The 20655-nt window shown below is 47.5% G+C and overlaps 1 protein-coding gene across 1 annotated transcript; it reads left to right on the plus strand.

Moving 5' to 3' along the window:
- Window positions 1-4208: 4208 nt before the first annotated feature.
- On the plus strand, window positions 4209-17573 carry LOC146206005 (uncharacterized). The gene is made up of 6 exons (XM_084590641.1): window positions 4209-5615; window positions 7300-8167; window positions 12490-13058; window positions 13229-13367; window positions 14682-15006; window positions 16327-17573. Exons 1-6 carry the CDS (start codon window positions 4884-4886, stop codon window positions 16613-16615), a joined length of 2922 nt encoding a protein of 973 aa, XP_084446767.1. The 5' UTR covers window positions 4209-4883; the 3' UTR covers window positions 16616-17573.
- Window positions 17574-20655: the final 3082 nt, after the last annotated feature.

Here is a 20655-nt window from a genome sequence, read left to right on the forward strand (position 1 = left end):
AAACAACCAAGAAACATTTTTTTTTTTTTTTTTGTGAGGGGGAGGGGCAGAGGTCAGAGGGCGAACGTAGCCATATTTAACGCTTGACCACGGTCTGTGCCGCCTCTTTCTGTTTTGTAATATATGAGTCCTCAGAAACTTTCAGAAAACCGTTTAAAGAGATAATTTGAGGTGTTAGACTAATGTATATAAGCTTCTTCGGTTTCGTCGCTTTTGACAGCTTTCTCCTAGAGTACTGGATTTAGTGAGACATCATTTCCTCAGTTTTAACATGCATAAATGTATAATGACTCTTCTGTATTGTTTATCAATCAGATTGTTACGGATGAAGAAGCGGGCAGTGGCACGGGTAGGACGCTAGGCCCGCCGGGATGCATTAAAATAGTGTCATCGTCATCGCGGATATCTTCTCTTGTTCTTTTCCAGCATCCATTGGCTTGCCGCCCTGTAACAATATGTATTGTCATATAGTCACTGCTATTCCGTTTATAAATATCCGTTGGGGCGAAATGCTAACTGTGACAATGCCAATTTGAACGATGTCTTATCAGCCATCGGAAAGCTCCTGTTTGCAAGTCATGATGTTGATGACAATGGTACAGAATTGTTAGTGCCTGCGAACGTCGCAAACACTACATGAGTACGGACCGCAGTGGTTGCCCAGTAGTTTGAGCGTCTGCCTCGCACACTGAAGGTGCAGGGTTTAATCTACAGGTCCCCAAGGTACACAAGGGATGTACAGCGCGTGGGTGCAAATCTTCCCCTGCATGGCCTGGATCTGTGCTCATATGCGATGAAAAGCTAAGAAAATGGGTTGTTCACCCCACCTTGAGTAAAGTGAAATGTCTCGCGCCATGGCACTCTTTCACCAGTGCTGCACTCTGGCGCCAATAGAAACATAATCATCGCAATGTGAGAACGATGTGCTGGGAGAGAAATGTAGCATTCCTGCAAAGCAGCGGTATCAGGCATTTTTGAAAGGCCTGCTTGCAGGCTAAATGCCTTCAAGTGTTCCAGTTACTAACAGTAACCTATGGGGACCAAGGTTCTCATTCCAGAATAGTTTCAGTTATAAGTGGTGTGCACGTAATCGCCGCCACCACCGGTGGAAAATGTTTTATAAACGCTGTGACAGACTACCTGCTAGCATGAATACAGACCACACCCTTTTGTGACACCAGACCACATGCAGCCTCCGGCGTTTGCTCCAGCCGAACAGTGTGTGGAAAAGTCTAGAAGATGGTTTTGTGGTTTTTCAATTGTGCGTGGTTTAGATCTGTAATTATTTTCGACAAAACGATTGGGTAACGAATCAATGGATTGGGTTAGGCGTGAAGATGTAAATAACTTCAAACGATTCAGCTCCGAACTTTTCTAGGTTCTCCTTCAGGTTACAGAAAATAGAGTTGCTCTGTCGTATATACTTGTCTACGACTATGACCAGAAAAAAAAAATCCAGTCACCCCTCCCCTCCAGTTTATTTATGCGATGCCTTTACGCCTGGTTGCCATAGCAACTGTGACGCCAGCCATTGTCGAGTCACCGAAGCGGCGAGTGAAGTATGGCATACGCAACATGTACTACTTCTGTGGCAGGTTCCTCTGTGACAAGTTCCCATCCCCTACTGCTTCTTGCGCGCCATTTGCTTGTACGCATCACTAAGGAGCCTTCATGCGGTGTCAGATTTCGCTTATTTCGCATAAAAAATGTGACGCCATGATGTAAATATCTCCATGTACACGCAGTGAAATAAACATCTTTAACACTCGCCAAACTCTGTGCCAGTCTCTCAGTGTAAAGCCTAAAAGCAAAACAGTCGATCTTGAAAATGTGGCCGAGCGACATGAAGAACTTAAAGAAAAACGTGAGAGTCAGAAGATGGTATAGGAGCTACTGAAACACCAGAATAACGGATTGCGAGGCTGGAGGCTGACCGTAAACGAAAGTGTGTAAAACTCGCTGTTCACCCAGAACGTCAGCTTTCGCACAACCATTGGTTTAACCGTGTTTAGACCTCCCTAATTTTTTTTTTTTTCATTTGCCCATTGTCTAGTCGTCATCAGCATGGCTTTTCCGCGAACTGTCTTCGAAGTCACCTCGATCGAAGGCCGTTCACATTTCACCATTACAGCTTCGGTTTTCAGATGGGATACGATTGTTTGCATGAAACGGTGTGACTCAACCGTAGTCTAAAAACAAGCGTGGTTCTGCCTAATTGTCTAACCTCATTACAGCCTCGATTCTCGTAATAGCCGTCGTATTAAAGCCCCTTCTATCCCGCCGTAAAATGTGTGCTATAGAAAACGGAGCCGCCGACGTTGCCTTCTAAAATTTCCTTTAGCGTTGCCTATTTGAAGTGGGCAAATACGACACATGCAGGCTAGTAGTGATCACTGTTAGGTTTTTTATGAACGCATATTCTTCCTTCACTATCTATTATAACAGACTCGATTTCATTTCCAACAGTTCAAGCATGTCTGCAGTCTGCACCTGCGTGCATTTCTAGTTCTTGTAAAATTATGGCGCATGAGTGGGGTCTCAGATAGACTATGAGACAACCGAAGTACTGCTTAATGAAAGTGGGGCCCTACCTGAATAATTTAGCTGGAATCTATATATTTATCTCATTTACATTTCGTCAGTCAACATAGTGCCATGGGCTGCACAATGAAGTCGCGCTTACTTCGAATTCTTGCTGAGATGTTTTTCTTGCCTTTGAAAACAACAAAAGAGAAAACGGTGAGCTATCTTTCCTTTATGCACGCAACGTTGGTGTCTGCCTAATTTCACAGAATCACCGGCAGTGTACTGGGATTACCACTTTAATAAAATCGCTTCTTCACTGCCTTAAGGAAAGAGTGGAAAACAGCTACTCGGCCTATTAGCATACAGCCTCGCAGAGCGGTTCACCATGTGCAAGGAACCTGCAATTGTGCGGAACTTTGCAGGAGCTTTCAAAATATTTTCCGTGGAAAGAATTCCTTTCGTTGCATGAGCGCAAAATCATCTCAGGCAGCTAGCTAGACAACAAATTGGTTCGCAAGACCCCCTTTCTCTATTCACTGCTCATAACGAATAACATGATTTCGGCCATCGGTTTCACAGTCATTCCGCAGTTGATGAAAGGGCTGGACCTTACTAAGGATGGCATCAGAACATTTCCTCGTGGCTTGGTTTCCGAGAAAATGGCGTATTCCATCTGGCTGTCTGGCAATCCTTGGAAGTGCTCCTGTGAGGACTGTACCATTCGGTATAGCTCTGCCGTACCTGCATCAATGTGATGAGCAGGCACTGGCAGAGCGTACTTTGAGCTTCCTCCATTTCTGTGCATCTGCTTTCGAATTGGTTCCTGACCTGTTATTTATTCATGCTTCTGTTTGCACTATTTCCGGCTTAGCGTGATTAAAACGAAACCCTCTGCGAACAGGGACAAAACCTCTTGACGCCTGGCATGCAGTTCACGGGCCTCAGTAAAAAGGATAAGAAAGTGTTCAACATATTTGCTACCGATGAACTCGAAGCGTTCATCATATTCGCCTACGGAGTTCCTTCTCTCAGTAAAAATCATTAAGCGGCTATTCCATACGTCCGTGCTGTCGTGATATGTTTTGAGGGTCATAACGAAATCGCATCATCGATACTGTATTTTAAAGCTGTCTTCAAGAAGTTTGAAAGAAGAAAAAATATGGAACCATTGACAAAGAAGAGCGGGGCAAGTGAGTAAGGTTGTGAAGGTTGATTTTAAGGGAGTAAAGGTTGTGGCAAGTGAGTAAGGTTGGTTAAGCGTGTAAGTTAGCGAGATCATACACCGCGTGAAAAAGTTTGTATAGGAAGCTGTTTTGTCCGTGAGTGTTTATATAGATTGATTTTTACGCTCCCGAGCAAGTCTGTGTGCTATGAGGCATGCCTTAGTGAAGGGCTTTCGATTAACTGCGTACGCTTAGGAATGTGACGTGCTCTGGTGGGTTTGCATTTCACCTCTATCGAAAACAGCCGCGACGCGTTCGTTCTTAGCAGACAGACGCGTGCGAGACGTGACGTGACGCACTTCAAGTACTGCGTATACACCTTACAACGATCAGTGGTTACTCCACCCAGCGTCATCCGCCCGTTCCTTCAAGCTAAATCTCTTGACATTACACCTACATTACCCGAGTGTTTCTAGAACAACATGTACGTAATCGCGTGGGACCAGTTTCCTTCCAGCTCAAAGGAGAGCCCGGAAGCGGCGTGTTCGTCTGCTCCGAAGTCTCGGCAGCCGTCAACGCTACTGCTTTCTTCACGCCGAGTCGTGTCTCGGAAACTAACAGGAAAGTTTTGGCGCTATCGAGAGAAAGCCACCAAAATGAGCGCGAACCACCTTAGACAGTGAATCCACCCGACGCCGCCACTCAGAAGTCGCACTTTGGTTTCGCTGTCTCGCGTTAAGTCGCCGAAGCGCCCTTCAGCATGGCTGCGGTTGCGCGAACAATTCAGAAGTGCGGACGCATAGCGCACATAGCTCTGCCGACTACGCTTGCTGCCTGAGAGCGAAAAGACAAGCCAGTGACTCTCCCTCAAGCAATATGACGCGTGCAGCAGGCAGTTACAACCAAGGACGGGATGCAGTTGGTGAATATGCAGTCTTCCCTCGATCATTGCCGCCTGCAAAGGCAACGGAGCGTAATCTGACTGCTCCCTTGCTTGCTTTTCTCGGCGGTGTGTTTTATCTCGCTCGGTGAATGAAGGAAAAAAAAAAGGCGTTCGTTATCTCCACTGGTGCTGCCCTGGCAGCCAGCTTAGCTTTGCGTCGAGTGTCCATCGTGCAGGCACGCCGCGAAAATTGTACCGACGGGGAGGCGGTGCAGTATACCTTCCGTAAAAGAGCGGATCGCTAGACAAACATGCGCACGTCGGCGGCAAACACAGCGAGTCCGGTGGATTTTCTCGCATCCGTGTTGGTGATAATGTGCGCGTTCTGCTCGACCGAGGCGCGGCAGTGGCGCAAAGTGAACGTCACCTGCCCGAAATTGGAGCACTGCCACTGCACCGCCGTCAGTCAAGGGGCACTGACACTGTGCAGGAATATCTCCGACGCCAGCGAACTTGATGCTGACATGGTTACGTTAGAGGGCGTCATCCACAGGAAGCTCACTTTCGACCACGTACAGACTACCGAGCTCCCTGCACGGTGGTTCACCAATCACTCGGTGATCATGCTCATCGTCATCAACTGTCCCCTGCGCGACATCGGAGAAGCAGCCCTCATCGGAATAGACTTGCTGTCGCGTGTCATGCTGGAGAACGACCAGCTGGAGGCTGTTCCGAGCGGCTTGGCTGCCGCGAAGCGCCTGCATTGGCTCGAGGTGCGCAAGAACCGCATCAGGTTCCTGAGGGGAGTGCTCGTTCTCCCTGAACTGTATGAGTTGGATCTTCGTTACAACGCAATTGAAATGATCGATGACGCATACTTGTCGGGCGTGCCGGATCTGCAGGTTTTGCGTTTGTCGAGCAACAGGATCCAGCACTTATCGGCTGCTTTATTTAAGAATACGAAGAAATTGAAAATAGTCGAATTTCGCAACAATCGCATCATTGTGGTAAACAACGTGTTCGACGACATGCGCTACTTAGAGGTGAGTGTTTGTCCTTCGTTATTGCATTGACAGAGTAACATTGAGTATGCGCGCAGACTGGTCGATATCATTGAACGTGTAACAGCAGAGAGACTGTGCTAGCATGAACTCTTCTAGTAAGCTGATAATGGCTAGGCCAGGAAACGAAAAATAAATTTCTGGTGCTGAAATTATTGCCTCCCCAAAGAACCGAGCTTTCCTGCATGCAATGAAAGATCTGTTGAATGATCGGAGACTGCCGCTTCAGAAAAACTGAAGAGCGCGGTACCTAGATGACTCGGATAAATTGTCATCTGATTTTACCGCGTAGCCCTCGGCACGCGCATGATATGCTGTTTAAAATGACGAACGATAATGGGAAGGAAGAGGGGTGGACAAAAGTCTCTTCAAAAATAAGGACACACAGTGTAAACGTGAAGTGTTCTAGGTGTGACCAGCTTTCTCATCCGTATGAAAACTGATGTATACACTTCAATGTTATAGCCGCTGTCATCATCAAAAGAGAAAGCATAGGAGAAAGTCCTACTAACTCTGCGCGAGTATGGAAGACATTGTGAACTGGATCACAGGATAGCGGATGAACGGGATGCAGTTACAATGTTTGTCAACAAATCCCGCGTGTGCGGGCGTCCCACTGGAAATTATCGTTCTCTGAAGCGTGTAACGAGAGCGCCGAGCGTACGTTCGCGCTTTAATGGCCGCGCTTCGTCCCTCCCTTTATTTACCTTTTCTTTAAGGGGGTGGGGGGGGGGGGGCTCTAGTATACAAGTGCATGTTTTGCTTCTTGCTGGGGGATGTACCCGCATTTGCGTAATCAGATAGATATGACAGTCTTTAGGTTCGATCTGGTGTGGCGCGTGGTGTGTTTCGTGTCGTGGTCGATTGCGTTGTGTGCGATGTGTAGTGCTGTGCGGTTTGTTGTGTGAAGTGGTATGGTGTATGGAGTTTACTTTTCCAAAGCCTATAAAGGATATTGTATAGCTCCGACACTTCACTGTTTTGTCTCCATCGAAATGCGATCGGAATCGAACCCCTGTCCTCCGGATCAGCAGTCGAGCGTCTTTAACCACTGAACCACCACATCAGGCCGTGCGTGCGTGAACGTGTGTGCGCATGCGCGATGTTCAGCTTTAGCCAAAAATTATTCTCCACGCCTTTATTCTCAGTTACTTTCCCATCACTGTTGCCTGCCGGTGCAGTGCGTAGCCTCAAAGCGGACTGTACATCAGTGGAGAGTAAGGACAGATAAAGTTCAAGACAAACTGGGGTGTCGCTACTGAAGGCATTAGAAAGGGGCACTCACAGGTCCATCTTTAATCTGCATTCCGTGGTCAGCCTCTTCTGTATCGTTTCGTCAGAATATTTCCTTTTACTCGGAAGCTGGTGAAACTGATGTGTGGTCTACCTTTCTGTCAATTCTGAGTGTAGAAGCAACCCCATCATCAAATGCACGATTTCCGCCACATATTTTTGTTTCCTTGGTGACCGCGTGAGGTCGCCCACACCTGTTTCGCCACCCAGTTACATTGTAACCATTTATCATGCCTGGGTTATTTAAACGGTCACTTGTCATGTATGAAACGCTGCTTTTTAGAAAGCTGTCAAAATGTATAGCTTATACAGTGCACCAACTTCCGCTACTGACCGTACGGCATGCTGATTACTATATCTGCTTGTTCTTCAGACGCTCGACCTGAGCTACAACATGATAACTGACGTCGAGGAGATATTCAGCTCGAGAATGCCTTACTTGAAGATTCTCAGACTGGATCACAACCGAATTCAAGTCGTGCCCGAGCTTTCACCGTACAATGCCATGGTCAAAGAGGTGTACTTGAACGACAACGAAATATCCCAAGTCGATTTTGGTGCCTTCGCGGCAACAGAAGCAATGACTCGTCTGTACCTCAACAACAACAACATATCCCACCTGCACGAGTCGGTGTTTCATGTAGAATCAAAGTTAGAAATCCTTTCACTTGAAAACAACGCGCTCACTAATTTGGTAGGAACGTTCAGAAGGACGCGCCGCATGAGCGACCTGAGGCTGCTCTCTAACCGGATCGAAGACATCAGCGACGCTTTCAAGGGCCTCACGCTACTGAGAAAACTTTCGCTTATGGACAACCTGGTGACGCGCGTTCCCGACGGCACCTTCAGCGATAACAGCGGCCTAATGGAAATTAACCTGAGCGATAACAAGATTCGGTGGGTGGGAAGGTATGCCTTCAAAGGTGTCGTCACTCTGGAAAAGGTACTCCTCCAGAACAATCAGCTTTTGGCACTTAATGGCTCCCTCAAGAACCTGCCCAAGTTACGATACATGGACGCCTCGCATAACTCAATCCAATCGCTGGAAAAGGGCGAATTCACGAACAACGGTCGCCTGACTTCCATCCACCTGTCCGCGAACAACATCAGCAACGTCCAGTGGGCATTTACAGGCGCCGCAAACCTGACGGTTCTCGTCCTCAGAAATAATCAAGTGCAGCTGCTACGCCGTGGCGACTTCGCCAATGCGTTAAGGATCAAGCCGGCATTCACCATTGACGGTACGCTTATTCCCTTTACCTTCATGCCCCTGCTTCGTTTTGCTAGCTGCACCTACCTCTGTCCTGACTTTAGTTTATAGCATTACGTTGTGGAGACGGTAGAGAGCAAATGACACATGCAGATGCGCTGAAAACTCCGACTAGTGTCCTCAGAAAAATGCAGCTGGGTGACGGCGATAACGCCACGTGCAGTCGGCAGGCGTCAAGGTTAGAACGTACGCCGCTCTATCTAAAGATTACTGGGAACTATCTAGATAAGACGTCTAAAGTACCGAAAACAATTCTGGACATTGTCGAAACCGTCATACGCTATCCTGGTCGTTCTACGATAACCTGATGGCGTCCCGCTACGGAAGCATAAAATGGTAAAACCGCGTGCTGGATTCGATCAAGACAGAAACAAAGTTTCCCGGAAATATAAAAGCGCTGCTCAATATACATTTCCTGTATAAATTATAAATTTTGAGCTAATGAGGATGGCAGCATTGTTCCACCAGCGTACTGTGTAAAACCGCCTATATGGCCGCCTATAGGCATGACTCATAGTCACTCGATCGGAGCGACGATAGAGCAAGTAGTATTGTTGCCGACTGGTCCACCGTGGTGAAAAAAGGCGTAGTGAGGCCATTCACTAAGCAGGCAAAAACACAGGGGGCAAATGAAAGTGTGCACAACGTGCGAAGCTTGGTGTTCTCTAATCCAGTGATTTACAGCCGGGCTTTACTTCGGGCTGTGAGGCAGTGAGTGGCGCGCCATAGTGGAGTGCTCCGAGTAAATTTTGATCGCCTGAGATTTTCTAACGAGCTTCAAAATATCTGTAAGTAGGTGCTCTTTCATTTGGCTGCATTAAAGTGAGGACGCCGGAGCTGGCACCGAACCTTTATAATCGCCCCCGCCGTGGTCCTCGACTGCTCATTCCGAGGAAATGGGATCGATCCAGGCCGCGGCGACCGTGTTTCGATGAAGGCGAAACTCAAGGCTCCCGTGTATACTGTGCGATGTCAGTGCGCGTTAAATAGCTTAAGGTGGTTGTAATTTTTAACATCTCAGTAGTCGCTGCTAGCACCAAGTTCTATTCAGAATGCCAGCATGTTGCGGCGTGCCCTCCTGCAGCCAGCGAGCGCACCCTCGTAGACGCGCACGGAATCAAGGTATACGCGTGTATGCGACCGCGCGTTTGCAATCCTAATCGGCTTTACAGGTTTCACTTCCATCATGTCAAGCATTACTGCACGTCCCTCTGACTGGGAGCTAGCTCAAAGAACATAATATCACCTAAACCAGCAACGTAGTTTTGCGTGCTATGATGCCTTGTGAACTTGAAGGATAAGCTTATGCTGCGATGGAGAACACGGGAGAAGGAGGAATGCATCTATAACGAACGTATAGTGCAAATTGGTTCGTTTGAAACCTTTTGTACGTAGATTGCATTCGCCATTCTGTATTTGACTTATGACAAGGGAATGATTACCGAAGCTACTTTTCACCGTCGTACGAAATGGTAGTGCTTGGTGCCTAGAGCAAAACGACTGTCGAGCTGTGTGTTTCACGCTGCAAAAGCGGCTGCAAAACCCTCGCTAGTGTGCCGCAATATGCTCACTTCCAGCCCATATCGAAAAGTGTTATCGCCTGATGCGTGCGAAATCCGGTACGTGTCCAGAGCGCGCAGCTCGGGTTTGTATTCTGTGCCTATAAATACCTGCCTGCGCGGCCGATGAACTAACGAAGCTTGCGTTTCACTTTTGTGTGTTTTATCGAGTCGCCCGATGGTTCGCTAATTGACAGCCACCTGAAATTCAGTTGATTTTGTAATTATGCCGATTTCTTGTTTATTCCCTCTGTCAGATATATAGTAGACATCTGAAGCCCTAACCTCATATGCAAGCGCTGACATGGGAAGGTTCGTAAAGAGGAACTCGGCTAAAACGAAAAAAAAAATTTTTGAAAAGTCAACTCGCATTACTGCGCAGTGTTTGTGATTGGTGCAACTGCTGTGTTCATAAAATCAGATTTATATCCTATTGTTATAAAAAAAATTAGGGCGACACTTCAGCTCCGCCGTTACGCTGTTAAGGATGTGATGCGATAGCGTTTCTCTCCGCATGAACGCACGCACGCACACGCACACACACACACACACACACACACACACACACACACACACACACACACACACACACACACACACACACACACACACACACACACACACACACACACACACACACACACACACACACACACACACACACACACACACACACACACACACACACACACACACACACACACACACACACACAATGTTTTCTTCGTGTTTTAAATTTTTAGTTTTTATGTTTCTTTTATTCATTTATTTATTCTCTTTATTTTGTTATTTTATTTATTATTTTACAATTTAATACACCACTACTCGGCATCAGCAAACTTTGACTTTCCATTCTGAGCCATTTGACACCCTTGAACACTTCTTCTATTACTTCAATTAATCAATTACACAGAAGACAACTTCGGTTCGTCAGAGTTTAGCAAGGGCGCTCACAGAGCGTCAAACCGACCCGGAAAGTCAACAGGCATCCACTAATAAGTTTAGCTTTCTTCTGCGAAGCGACGGTGATGCGCAAACCCAGTAAACAAACTCGCGATCGTCTCTCATAGGCTTCTAATAGTAAAGGCACACAAACAAACAAAAATTCTCCACATTATAAAACTTTGGATACTGTATCTGGATAGGGATGACGTTGCGCGGATCAACAAGGTTTCCGTGTACGACTCGCAGAGCAGTTTGTAACAGCACTCAGCAGCCCGTCCGGTGGGCCCCGCCACGCCTCGGCTGTCAAAATACGCACCTAGGCGTCGCTGACAAAAACCGCCAGAGACAGAGGAGAGGTTCCTCGACCAGGTAGTGTCTTCTCTTGACATCGAAAGGTCGGTCCAAGCTCAGCACATTAGGTTAAAATGTGACAAGCGCGAAGAGAACGGCGGGCACTTATGGACGGACATGGAGCTGAAGGATGAAGCGATCAAAATATGGCCGCTAGCTCAGGATCCGAGTGCCGCTCACGGTTTCCAGACTTACTTTTGTAAATCCTCTATTGAAATAAAAATAACGGAGGGAGTGGAGGGGGACACGAGCTTATGGCGCGACAACGTGAATGGTTCCCGTCTGCAGTTCCGCTGATGGATCCTCGTTCGCATAAATGCACTCTCCCTACTCCCTTATTTGCTGATCCATAAATGTGCACCAGTTATACCTCTCAAGTACCTCTTAAGTCTAAGCTACCATACGTGAAAGACTATCCGGCATAGATGTAAAGCTTTAAACAAACCCTGCGACCCTGCCTGCGTAGCCAAGGCATAGCGTGTCTGATAAGATCGAAGGGTTCCCCAGGGTTCGACTACCATGAGCCTTCCATCCCTAAGGAGAAACACGAGTTGGCAGCTCCTGCCAAAGCGGCCAAGTCATGCGGTCTCGTAATATCAAGCAATCCGACGACGAATCAGTGCTCGACCATGTCATATTCCAGCCAGGACCTGTCAGACCTGTCAACTTTGGCTCACAACTCAGGCATCGCCGACGCCGAATTTTCTGGAGAACGGGGCATTTAAAGCCGTGCGTTAAACAAGACAACGCCTTCTCGACAGATCGTGAATAACCGTACGGGCAAAAGGGCTGAGTTTGTGTTATTAGTGGGTTACTTTAGAGAAAGGGAGATAGATTTAAAGCCTACATATGCCAAATCCTGAGACCTTTAATTTTAAATGTTTTTTTCTCGGGCTGGTAACAAGGCGACGCTTCTGTGCACATTATCTAGCATAAGAACCAAAGCTTGCGGTCGGCGTATTGCGATCTCGAATTCTGCTTTATTGGTGCGGCAGCATTATAGCTGTCACGCAGACATCCAGCGCTTCCGCGATGCCTGCAGCAGTGACGCTCGTGCAACACACTCGTCCCTGGGTCGGCAGTTTTTGTGATGTCGCGAAGCTAATATTGGGACAATTGGGACAATATTGTGACCCGTGACAATATATGGCCGAATTGCCAGGAGCTGCCAATTTGGGCAACTCTTGGGAGATGGGAATCCAACCCATTGGAACCCTTGGATACCGAGTCAGATACCTGGACCATGTAGATACATTCGTACGCTTTGGTAAAGCGGGACTATACTATATATGTTGGGTGTCATTTCACATAATGCGATAGATTACGACTTATGCTAACTGACTGTGTGCGACTCAAAATTGAAGTAAAATAGAAGTTCTGTTGCATATCTAGGACGCATTTAGCCTAACCATGCACGTCATTTCTGTTGCACTTCTAGACAATCCTCTGCTATGCGACTGCCGACTTGCTTGGCTAGTGCGCCCTGATGCCGAGGCACGGATAAGGAATTACGCTACGTGCGAAGGCCCGCCTTGGCTAAAAGAAAAGCTGCTGCCCAGTTTAGCGGAGAACGACTTGATCCAGTGGCGACAAGACTGTCAGCAGGGCTGCAAGTGCGACTGCGTCGAAGATAAGCTTGGTGGCCGAGCCATCGCCGTCGACTGCTCGTCGGCAGCACTGAACTACGCACCGAATGTCTACCCAGAAGACACTAAGCAGTTGGAGTTGGGAGACAACCACATCCAAGAGCTGGACGACTCTCTTGTGACTGGCGCGCCACTCCTCCAAGTCCTCTCATTGAAAAATAATCTACTGTCCAGCCTGAATGTCACAAACGTTCCTGAACGGCTGCGCTCTCTCGATCTCAGTGGAAACCGACTGAAGCACTTTCCGCACGCCCTTGTGACACAGCGGGACCTGAGGAAGTTGCGGCTGTCCGGCAACCGCTTCGTATGCGAATGCATCGATTACCCCTTCAGGCAGTGGGTCGAAGCTCATGGCAACGTAGTAAGTTTTCCCACTAAACCATGCTAATACATTGCCGGCTAATACTACGTTCTGTATATGTATATTCAATGCTCATATTTTATGGGGATCTTGAAGTTCCTATACGCGTTCTTGATTTTATAGTGGCGCTTAAACATGCATTTTTTTTAACGCTGCTTACTTTTTGACAGGTCCTGGATATCGAAGATGTGATATGCTTGGAGAGCTCAAATTCATTGGTCTCTCTGAAGCCCTTCTTGAATTTGGGGCAAAAGCAACTTTGTCCAGCAGCTGTACCAAGGGCTGTAGCTATCCTCCTGCCAATTTTGGGTGCGTATACATTTTTCCAGTGTTACATACAGAACTTCAGTATTGCACAGCGGCAATGGCAAGAGCGCAGCAACCACGAGAGCTACGATAACGACAAAGGCAAACATTCTCGAGGAGGATCTGATGATATCGCGGACAGGAGAAAGTCTTCGGGTGCTCGCACTGAATGCGCTAATGGGTCTTCTTGTCTGTATCAAAGAGCAACAGTTGTCGGCTGTGTTTTCTGCGATCGCGTAGGTGCGGACTTGTGTACAAACCGATAACGCCGCATAGAAGTAATTGCTAGAGGCGGCTACCACTATCCAGGTATTCCGAGATGTTAAAAGGAACGTAGTGTAGCATGGCCGTGATCCCGTCAAGCAATAAAAAAAGTGCTCCCTCTTGTGGTGGCAAGAACATTTAACATACTTTGCGTAGCGTGGTGTATAGCGTATGTGAATGTATATTTAGCAAGGATGCATGGTGGTGAAAGCTCCAAGAGGTGGCGGCGGACAGACAAGCGCACCCACCTGGAGCGGTGCGGCATCGCTTATGTCCCGGACAGATGTCCTCCTGAAAACACCCCCATTGCAATACTCAGTACAGAGTCCCTCAGAAAAAAAAACATAGATGGAGAAAAATGTTTGCCAGACAAATAGTTGTCTTGTTCATGCTCACATTTAGCACAGAGGTGGGATTTAGTGGCAATCTGGTTCATTTCATGTTCGGGTCAGGTATTGATCTGGACCGGTGAGAATCAATCGTAAGTCCGCACCGTATGCTGCGATGAGAATCGCAACAGCTCTGGAAGCGTCAGCCTTTGTCTGCGACAGAAATGAGGAGACAAATGCGAGACATGGAACGAAGAGCGCTCCCAAACTTTACGGCGGCGAGAGATAGCGCTACTGCTGCAGATGTGGCATGTTCCGAAAACGCCTTTTTTGTCCTGGCACACCGCATACGATGAAGACTTTCAATTAATTATTCAGGTCAGCATCTGACCAGAAAGTCGACTGAAACAAAAATAACCAATTAATGCTACATATTCATCAACACTTCTTTCTGGGCGAGTTGGTTCATTTTTGGAAAACTTTGTCTCGTCTCGTCTCTTGTCCTTAGTAGTCGTGTGTGTTTGCGCTCTATCAAAGTTTTCCAATAATGCTACATAATTGCGAATTTTAGACAAGACAAGACAGCAGTTCAGGAAGATACTTCATGGATTTTACCTGAGCTACGCAACAATCAGCAGAATGCAGATCGCGTTCGTACTATTGGCCAGCGGTCATCATCATCACATGTGTCCAAGTGCTGCCCGCTGGTCGCATGTCTGTGCAGTGGCCTTGGCGATCGGCCTGGCGCTGTCGGCGGCCTACCTGCGCTACCGGCGCGAGCTGAAGGTGTGGCTGTACGCGCGGGGCCTGTGCCGCTCGCTGCAGTGCATCAAGGAGGACGAGCTGGACGAGGCCAAGCTGTTCGACGTGTTCCTCTCGTTCAGCAGCCGCGACGCTGGCTGGGTGCACGCGCAGCTGCTGCCGGGCGTCGAGGCGCTCGGCTTCTCGGTGTGCACCTACGAGCGTAACTTCAAGGGTGGCTTCCTGCTGCAGGACATCATCCGCGACGCCGTGGCCTGCTCCAGGCGCACGCTGCTCCTGCTCACGCGGTGAGCTGCTGCTTTTCCCCGCAGTTGCAATGAGTGTGATCACTTTCAAGACATCCAATCAGTCACTTAGGTCGCGAAAGTAACAAAGCAGTGCCGCCGTTGACAATCGCAAACTGTTCTCAGCTAAGTACTAAAACTGCATAGGCGTACACTAACAAACCAAATGGCTCGGCTCTGACTCAGTTTTCTGTAACGACATCAAGTTAACGATCGACACCGAGTTGTTAGCGATGCCCCCACGCAGTAATGGCTGGTGAAACACGGAAGGCAGTCAGCCCACGGAGAGCAAGCAGCCCTCGTCCATCTGTTTCGAGTGAAACCATAATAAAATTACGGATCTTTTCCTTTTTAAGCTGAAAGTCTCTCTTGGCTAATGAGTGGCGTGAAGAGGAAGTGTCCACAGCAAGCGAATCCCGTCGTGTTTTGCTCGTTGTCATAGCAACTGTGAAGTCGCTTGTCGAGCCACCGAAGTGGCGAGTGGGACGGCGGTATCCACGTGATCTAGAATAGCGGGCGTTGTCAGAAGGAGGAGGAATAGAGAGGGCACCGTCAGAGAAGCAGAAAGAGTACAGAGGGCATCGCGCTACCGGTCGCGTTGTGGCGCGCTCTACAGGCGGAAGCTGAGAGGAAGCGTGGAAATCGTCAGCTGTGGATGCACATTTTGTGAGAGAGCGTTCCGTTTTGCACACGTAGGTGGACCTAAGTGCCTTGCTGTATTTTCTTTCCACAAGTTTACTGAAATCTGGTCCAAGGAGGACGGGTGACAAGTTAGGGCAGCTTATAAGAAAACTACGTCCTCTTTATTTTCACTGCTTCCTGTGCTCTATTCTCGCTCCAAAACCTGGTTCCAATATAAGTCCATTGAGACTAGAAGCAGGTTTAAAAAGAGAGCGAATACTGCTCGCCATACATTAAAAATTCGACCAAGTGTAATTAAGGGTATTCAGCTCATTTCCAGCTTGTGTAGTTTTGTTCAGTATTGCTCCTTGAATAAACTCATATTGTTCATTTCAGAAAATTTGTCATAGATCATGGCTGTACTTTAGGCTTCAGCTATGGCTCTGGTGCGTCTATGGGCATTATGAGCATGTCCAGTAGGAAAAGAAATATTTCTTTGTTACCTAATTGATGTGACTTTAACATAGCTGTTGTGACAAATCGCACAAATTTAACTAGTCGTGCAGCTTTCTAAGGGTGCCGCTGAATCAAATTTTCAGCAATCGAAAGGCAGCAACACATTCTTCAAAAGTTGATTGCAGTGAGCCCGATGACTGGTTTCTCTCCGAATTCAGACCGTGGGGCATGCTTCCGTTACTGCAGGAACTTCGTGGAGAGCGAATGGTGCCGTTGGGAGTTCCGGCTGGCGTACCAACGTGCTCTGCAAGACCACATCAACCGCCTGGTGGTTGTTCTTGTCGACGAAGTGGCCCTTGGCGTACTGGACGAGGACCTGCGCGAGTTTGTGCGGGCCGTAAATTACATTCGCTGGGGCGAGGCGAACTTCTGGGACAAGCTGTTGTACTCGCTTCCTAAAAAGGACGCCAGTAGAAAGCTCATCACAGACCGAACACAGCACTATCCTATGACCCATACGAGCGGCGCTGGATGAAATTAAACAATTTTTCACAAGTTTCACGCCTAACGTCAACTGAAGCCGGAACATATTGACATCAGTACAGCCTTCTGCAATTAACGCCTACAGCTGTCAAGGACTATCAGCTGCTGAAGGATTCTATATCATTTGGCGTACTCTCATGTAATACCAGCGCCCGTTTGTGGACCAAGCGGCGTTGAAACGCTTTGATCTCTCCAATGAGGCGTTTGAAAACTAAACATTGCGACAGATTTGCCTGTCTGGTTGGGTTAAATGAGGCGTTTGTGCTGATTTTATTGCTAAAGCAATACTACGACAGCCAAAGCGAGACCTCGGGTGGCCGCAGCTACGCCGTGAAGAGGCTACGGTCTCAAAAAATTACTTGCGGTTTAGTTGAATCGAGAAAGCAACGGCGGAAGCTTCTTTTGCCTGCTACATTATTCCCATCACGCCCTATCAATGTAAGGTGCTACATTATTGGGGAGACTTATGCTCATCCTTTAAGGGTATGACGCGAGAGCGTAAGCTACCAGCCCACATATAAAATCACGCTTCAACCAAGCCGCATGGACGTGCCCGCGTGTCGTAGGAGTAACGGGAATGCAAAGTGTCTGGCAGGGTGATTTTGATATCACCCTCCCGTATAAGAGTAGCGACCCAATTTGGCAGCTCCTGTCCGTGGCATAGAGGGAACGTGAATTCAAATGTCATGGCAAGCTGATTTTTTCATGAGGAGACCATAGCTACGCCTCTTCAAGACATAGCTGCGACCACCCGAGGTCTCGCTTTGGCTGTCGTTGTATTGCCGGGTTAATTGGAGACCGGGTTAATTGGAGAAATATGGGAGAGGCCTTCGCCCTGCAGTGGGTATAGTCAGGCTGATGATGATGATGATGATGATGATGATGATGATGATGATGATGATGATGATGATGATGATGATGATGATGATGTATTGCTTTCGCAATAAAAATCAGCCTACCATGACATTTGAATTCACGTTACCCTTATGCCACGGGCAGGACTTGCCAACTCAGGTCGCTCCTTTCGTGTGGGAGGGCGATATCAGAATCAACCTGCTAGAACCGTTCACATTCTCGTTACCCCTACGACACGCAGGCACGTCCTTACGGCTTGGCTGAAGCGTGACTTTATATTTGGGCTGGAAGCTTACGCTCTCGCGTCATACCATTAAAGGATGAGCTTAAGTGACCCCAATAATGTAGTACCTTACACTAATAGGGCATGATAGGGGAATTATGTAGCAGGCAAAAGAAGCTTCCGCCGTTGCTTTCGCAATTCAACTAGGGTTCACCAGAGCTAAACCAAACTAATTTTTTACCTAAACTAAGCAGTCAATATATGCGAAAAACGAGGAAATAATTACTACTGTCATCCACCTAAGTGTGCATTACTCCGAAAGAGGAAAGCTAAAGCAACTCTGCTGCGACATCCCCAGCGAGGCGATGGTCCCGTGATCCAACTTCGAACCGCGAAACGAATTTCCCTGGAAGAGCATAAGCGAAAGTTGTATAAGGCTGTTCTTCGCAGCGGGGACACCCACACGAATTTTATTGGCAGCTGTTTCGTTGTTTGAAACCTTTGTCTGGAGCCCTTTGGCATCCAGCTACTGATCTCGGCCGAGGCCACGGTCTCCCATCCCGGCCTTCATCCCGGCCTCGACGCCTGGACTTCATGATTGCTAAATTCTAAAAGCCCGTGTGCTGTGCGATGTCTGCGCATATAAAGGGACACATGTGGTGTTAATTACTTCGTAGTAGCTGCTCTCCACTACTCCTGTAGCCCATGTTGCCAATTCACAATTATTTGCGCGGAAGTAAAGTCTCCTTGAGGAATTGGTCTTAAAATGTATTAACCACGATATTTATGCTTTTTGATGTGCTAGAAGCCGAATGAGAAGGCGAGAGCACTGTTGGGAGCGGCAAGTGTGGATTTCGGCAGCTACCAGGACGCTTTGACGATCAACGTGAGCTGGCCGTCGTGTTCAAGAGAAAATAATTGAGCTCGGCTTGAGTGGTGCGCGGTAATATTGTCCGACACAAATGGTGCGCAGGATTAACACCGAGAAATATTATCCCTCTGCGTGATATGACGTGTGCACTCTAAGGTCACGTATCATAGTAACTCTGTGCATATATAGCTATAACAGTACGTCTCTTCGACGCACACGCACGGACACACTCACGAATTTTCTTCACTGAAGACCATTGTGCTAATGGTGGCTCAATCACAACCGACTCAAATGGTACCGACTGCAAGGTACTTATACTAAAGTTCTCGTGACACATCGGCTTCATTTTGTGAGCGAACGTTTACTTTAGCGCTGTGTTTCGAGTTGTTTAGGTCACTTCTAAAGGACAACGCTGCTTCGGGTGCGGTATTCAGCGGCGTTCTGTTGTATTCTGAACTGTCTCGCGAATGTCGGATATCAACGCAATATGTAGTCGGCAGAAGTGTATGCGAATGGCCGCATCACTTCATCCACATAAGTATTTCATTTCAAGCATTACATAAGTAGTTAGGTTGCAAGCGTTAGACTAATTTCCAGATGATCACAATGCAACATAAATGTTTAGTTACATACATAACCGAATAAATTCGATGGGTAGGTGATAGCAGCAATACGGTATAACAATCTGGAACAGAGTAAGCAGCCTCCTCTACACGATGAGTCGATGTCACTTAAGATATACCCTTAATTTAATTACATTATTGAAATAATTGTGCTTAATTATATTCAGGGTAATATGCAAAGAAATGAATTGTCTTCCTTGTATATTTAGTAATGTAATGAATTACTTTAGGACAGTAATTTCAAGGAGAGTCATTCATTCCTTTAGAAATTACTTTTACTAAAATACACCACTGCTTTTGGTACCTGCAAAACTACGTACGCCCAAGGTAGAACACCTCGAAAGTAAGAACGACGTGCAGCAAGTTTGGCTGGTGTAGATTTTTGGCAGGACGAGGTCGAATTGAGCAGAGCTGCGCGTCTGGGACCGCCAGTGTCCTGGGTTGCCGACTCATATACTGTAGGTATCATATGCGTTGTTGTGACCTTTCCACCAGGAACAGGATGCCACTTAGGACTCGGGAGCGGGCAGTGGCACTCCCTTTTATTGCTTTGGCACAGGGGCGCCTGGTTACACTCATAGCCAGTGGGGAGGGGCTCGGGAGGCCCCTGCGCGACCATCACCATATGCAAGTTACCGACGTCGATTCCAAGGACCACTGAAGCAATAAATAAGCAGCTTCGAAGGCGTCACGTTGTGGAAACAGCTCAGGCAAGTAATGCGCTGGGTTGTGCCTTGTGTGTGCCTTGAGCGCAGTTAGAGTGCACGACGAGTGTTCGAACATGGTTCTGCATTCATTGTTTCGTTCGTATTGTCTCATCTTTGCAATGGTACGTGAAAGACGGGAGAATGGCATGCCTGGGACGGTATTTGTCGAAAATTCAAAATAATTCAGCCTGCGGTGTTTAAAAAGATTAGTTTGTGGGGTTTAACGTCCCAAAGCGACTCAGGCTATAAGAGACGCCGTAGTGGAGGACGCCGGAAATTTCGACCACCTGGGGTTCTTTAACGTGCACTGACATCGCACAGCACACAGACGCCTTGCTTTTCGCCTTCATCGAAAAACAGCCGCCGAGGCCGGGATTCGATCCCCCATCCTTCGGAACAGTAGTCAAGCGCCGTAACCACCGCGCAACCCGGGCGGGGCTGTTTGGAAAGAGGCTGATATTTCGTTTGATCTGTCTACTTAGTTACTTGGCCTTATGCACGAAAACCAAAAGGTAATTTGAGATAATTTCATTAGTTTTTCGAATTAATTTTACTGTGACTACTTTTGAGAGCAGTAATTGGTATTGTAATTTATTTCCTTCTTAAAGGTAATTTTTCCATGCGTGGTCACAATTCTTGTGGCGTTTGCGGGATAATAAAACAAAAAGATTGAGGCACGTACACATACAGTGTGTCCCGCATAACGTAAGCCAAATATTTACAAAGTCTTATATGTTTTGTGAATTAAACTAG

This window comes from Amblyomma maculatum, chromosome 1 (genome assembly GCF_055883805.1).
Source record: "Amblyomma maculatum isolate TAMU_Amacu chromosome 1, ASM5588380v1, whole genome shotgun sequence".
Taxonomy (NCBI): domain Eukaryota; kingdom Metazoa; phylum Arthropoda; class Arachnida; order Ixodida; family Ixodidae; genus Amblyomma; species Amblyomma maculatum.